Source organism: Embiotoca jacksoni, unplaced genomic scaffold, assembly GCF_022577435.1.
Source record: "Embiotoca jacksoni isolate LCO1_2020_lvr unplaced genomic scaffold, fEmbJac1.0.p SCAF_5, whole genome shotgun sequence".
Lineage (NCBI taxonomy): Eukaryota > Metazoa > Chordata > Actinopteri > Embiotocidae > Embiotoca > Embiotoca jacksoni.
The window spans coordinates 1,271,031-1,275,000 of NW_027185403.1; the positions used below are offsets into that span (position 1 = coordinate 1,271,031).

A 3,970-nucleotide genomic window follows, 5' to 3' on the forward strand; every position below is an offset into this window, starting at 1 on the left:
GGTTATTCCTCATTGAAAAACTGCAATGACTGCAATGGCATCTGTTTGAAAATCATTCATCTTATAAGTATATACAAATAACTTAACTTTTAGTTGTGTATATAGGCAAACGGATTAAACAGCCATAAGTAAGTAGCCTCAATAGTTGAACAAAATATAGCTTAGCTACATACAAATGAATACAAATAAAACATTAGTCTGCTTCGTGCCGTGATGCCTTTCCTTCAAATCGATAGCAAGTCACTCTAAATAAATGACTCACGGAAAGATAACAAGAGATCAGCCACTTTTATTTAGAAAGAGTCCCAAAAAATAAACAAGTTAGCACACATTCCATATACAAAATGTCATTGGAATAGCCCGAATATGCGATGAAATTGATTAGCAACTACGGTATATGTTTCTAATAGTTGATTACAAAAACAACAGTGATAATAATAGTACAGTTGGTTTCCCTGCTGGTTGCAGTGGAGGGCTCTTCATGGGTCAATTTAACAGGGAATAAAAGAAAAACCCTAAATAAATTACATCTTATAATTAGAAGTTCTCAACTGTATAAGCTGTGTAACTAACTAAAGGTGAGACTGCTGAAACTAACTGAAATAAAGTACTGTATTTTCATAATGAGTTTTCAAATTTAGTATTTCATTGACGCAAAGTAGATCTGAGAAGGGGGATATCATTTTTCATATTTTAACTTTTATATAAAATATATGTTTATATGTATATATTGTGTATATGTCTCATATTGTATTTCCAATTTCAAACAGTTAACCTCACAACTTCAACATTAAAAATGAGAACGCATGTTTGGCAGTAATGAAATAAACGTATGTAGTATTTGCGGCAACAACATGCAACTGGTGCTACTTCATTGTCAGATCAATGCAAAATACATGGAGACTGGAAAACAAAGCGAGAAAGGCTATTGTATTAGCACTGTCATTGCCACCAACTGTACATCTAGTTACAAAAGTTACAGAATGTATCAGAATCATTTACATTCACTGAGATGACAGTGATTGAGTATATTAAGACTATATTTATATCTACTGGCACTAGAATTTGGCACTCTTACTTATTTGGCATTTTAAAACCATCACGTAAACCATGTGAATGTGGATGCCTGTTTTCGATGTCACAAAATGTGATGCGATAATACCATACAATTTTTTTGTTTGTTTGTTGTTTTCCCATTCATGGCATGTAAACAGATTAATTTCCTCCTCCAATGTAGAACAACGACCCTGGTCCTTGTCAGAAAAAATACAAACAGCAAAAGCACTGAAGCGAACCGAGAGACAAAAGTAGAAAGCAAAAATTGCTGCACTGACTCTTACAAGAAAAACATAGAAGGATTGATTCCAAATGTCAAGCATTGACATAGATTTCATATCAACACCAAATGTTAAAGATAAAAATATACAGGAAAGTTCAGAATTAATTACATGATTTCAACATCTCACCCCCATATGCAATGTATTTGGCTTTAAAAATATGGAACTAGAAGCTGTTTAGTATTTTTTCTTTCTTTATACTCACACATTAAGATGTTTATATTCAACCGGTATGTAAGCAAGTTTATTTAAAAGCTATTTTGTGAAAATACATAAAAATATTTTTTTCAATAAACTTTTTTTTCCCACAGATTTTCTTAGAAAAAAACGAACAATTTCACATCTTAATGCAGATGATATCAAGTGTGCTTGAAAATCCTGTTTTGGCGGTGGTGGCTACAGAAACAGTGTGTGTTTTTGACGACATCTCCTGACGCGCGTGCACTCCCACGCTCTTCCCCCACACACACACACACACACACACGCACACAAAATACAGTTGAGGTGACTGAATCTCCGACTCCCAGAAGCAGCCGTTGCCATCAATCAAGCCCTCACTTCCGTCTCAGTCCAGTCCAGACAGATAGATAGGAAAGCACGGTGTCACCAGTTTAGAAAAAAAAGAGCCGGCCTTTTATATTCCGAGATGAAATTCCACTCGGAAAGGGAGGCATTTTATATGGTGAGAAATAGAGACAGAGAGAAAGAATACAAGTCTTTGTGATCGACAAAAATGAAGCCTCCATCTCTCCTACTTTTCCTGTTTCACCATACAGACAAAAAGAAAAGCGCCAGAACAACAACCAAAAAAAAAAAAAAAAGGAAAAAAAGAAATCGCTCTATTGAAACCATTGTAAGGCACTCAGAAGTTTCTCATTGATCAGGACAGATCTGTCAGGCTGACGTTTAGTCCCATGTCAGGTCTCACGTAAGGGACAGCATGGACAGCTTTAGGAAACTCTGGAGTCATCACCCGACCATTCTCCCCAGTACTCCCTGTGACTGAAAGTCTCGCTTTATTCCTCATGGCGTCCCCAAAAGTCATCTATAAAAACACACAGAGTCACGTGTACACCCAGACACAAGCCGACACAATCACCGTCACATTCGCACACACACAAGGATCCATACACAAACAAGGAAATGACATGTTAGACAGGTCAGAGCATTTCCACATCTATAAGCTTAAAAAGTTTATAAATGTATAAAACATGAGAATGTAGATGAGAACTTAATATGATGTCCATGGGTAACACAATGCACGATGCAAATGATCATGTAAAGGCTTCTGCATGGTCATTGCAAGCATTATAGTTGAAATGTGTTACTAGGACAGAGGTATTAACAAGCATGGCCAGCAACAGTCATACATGAAAATGGTTTAAAATAGCAAGGAAACTTAAATGGACGAACACAATTGTTAAGCTTTAAAAAAGGGGGATATCGCTCTCTCTCTCATTAAATCATAAATCACCAGTACATACGATCCTTTGGCCAACCTCTTCATTCACTAACACTGAAGGATGGAACGGATGGAGCCAAAAAAGCGTGCATTTGGGGGGGATATTTATGAAAACCTCGTTCCCTACCCCCTAAATTTTTACACTTTCGATCCCATATACGTTGTAACCTTCCTTATAAGTTGCAAAATTCTGTGAATTCTGCGAGGAAGTTGGGTTAATATTCTGTGCATTCTTTGCCACCTTCATTCGTTTCGCCTCGGCTCGGGACTTGTAACAGAACTCAATCAAGGCCACCAGCATGGCCAAACCGAGTCCTCCGACCAGAATGTAGAAGACCCCAGCCACGTTGCTCAGGCTGAGGGCGCTCGTCTTCTCCTGCGAAGTGCACACGAGACGGAGATCAGCGGCAGGGCAACGGTGAAAGGGCAAGAGATTTTTATAATATTGTACATGAATAAAACAAAATCACATCCACAAGGAAAAGAAAAATAAATCCACAAAAAAATGCACCACTATATACAAAAGTTATAAATATCTACAAAGCACAAAATAATAACAAGACAAATAACACATTGGTGCTTTTTTTTTTTTCTTTTTTTTTCATGTGGGGTAAATTTAAAGCAATGTAGTGGGTTAGTATTTGAATTAAAATGAAATGCAGCAGCAGTTTGAATGCAGCATTTACCGTCTATGTGTTGTGGATCTACAATAGAAATTTGTACTGTACAAGGACCATTTACATGGGTTGCCCATTACAAAAGGGCTAAGCTGTTAACAAACGTGCTTAAAGACCTTTACTTATAGACAGAGACAAGAGGGAAGACAGCTTAGTAATAAACCAATCAGGGTCTGACACATACAGTACAGTGAAGTTTTGTTTAGCTCATTAAACACCCATGTATTCATTTAAGGTGGATGCCAAATGGATACATAGGGCTCTACCTTATCAAAGTGGTGCACAGTGTATCTGTGTGTGGAAAAGCGACAACATGACAGCCATGGACAACACAGTTACAGTTACATATTTTGAAGTTGGGAGTACTTAAGCGACATGACAGAAGTGAGAATCAATTATCAAGGAAAAGAAACAAGTGCTGACCGAGGAAAGAGAATCAGAACAAAGTGCTTCATTTTTTTGTTTTTTCCACATGGATCATTTCATTAATAATT

At 37.0% G+C, this 3,970-nt stretch overlaps 1 protein-coding gene across 8 annotated transcripts in view; it reads right to left on the reverse strand.

Annotated features, from left to right (window-relative positions):
- Positions 1-273: 273 nt before the first annotated feature.
- gria2b (glutamate receptor, ionotropic, AMPA 2b) overlaps positions 274-3,970 on the reverse strand; it is a 53,016-nt gene continuing 49,319 nt past the window's right edge. For 2 of the 8 annotated variants that reach the window (XM_069171273.1, XM_069171272.1), the window contains exons 15-16: positions 3,041-3,175; positions 274-2,382 (exon numbers count right to left, since the gene is read on the reverse strand). In XM_069171273.1, coding sequence (XP_069027374.1) covers positions 2,218-2,382; positions 3,041-3,175 — 300 coding nt within the window. In that variant the 3' untranslated portion in view covers positions 274-2,217. Of the gene's footprint in view, positions 2,383-2,926 lie in introns of those variants that run through there. The other 6 variants (XM_069171275.1, XM_069171274.1, XM_069171280.1 and 3 more) reach the window with 5 other exon arrangements.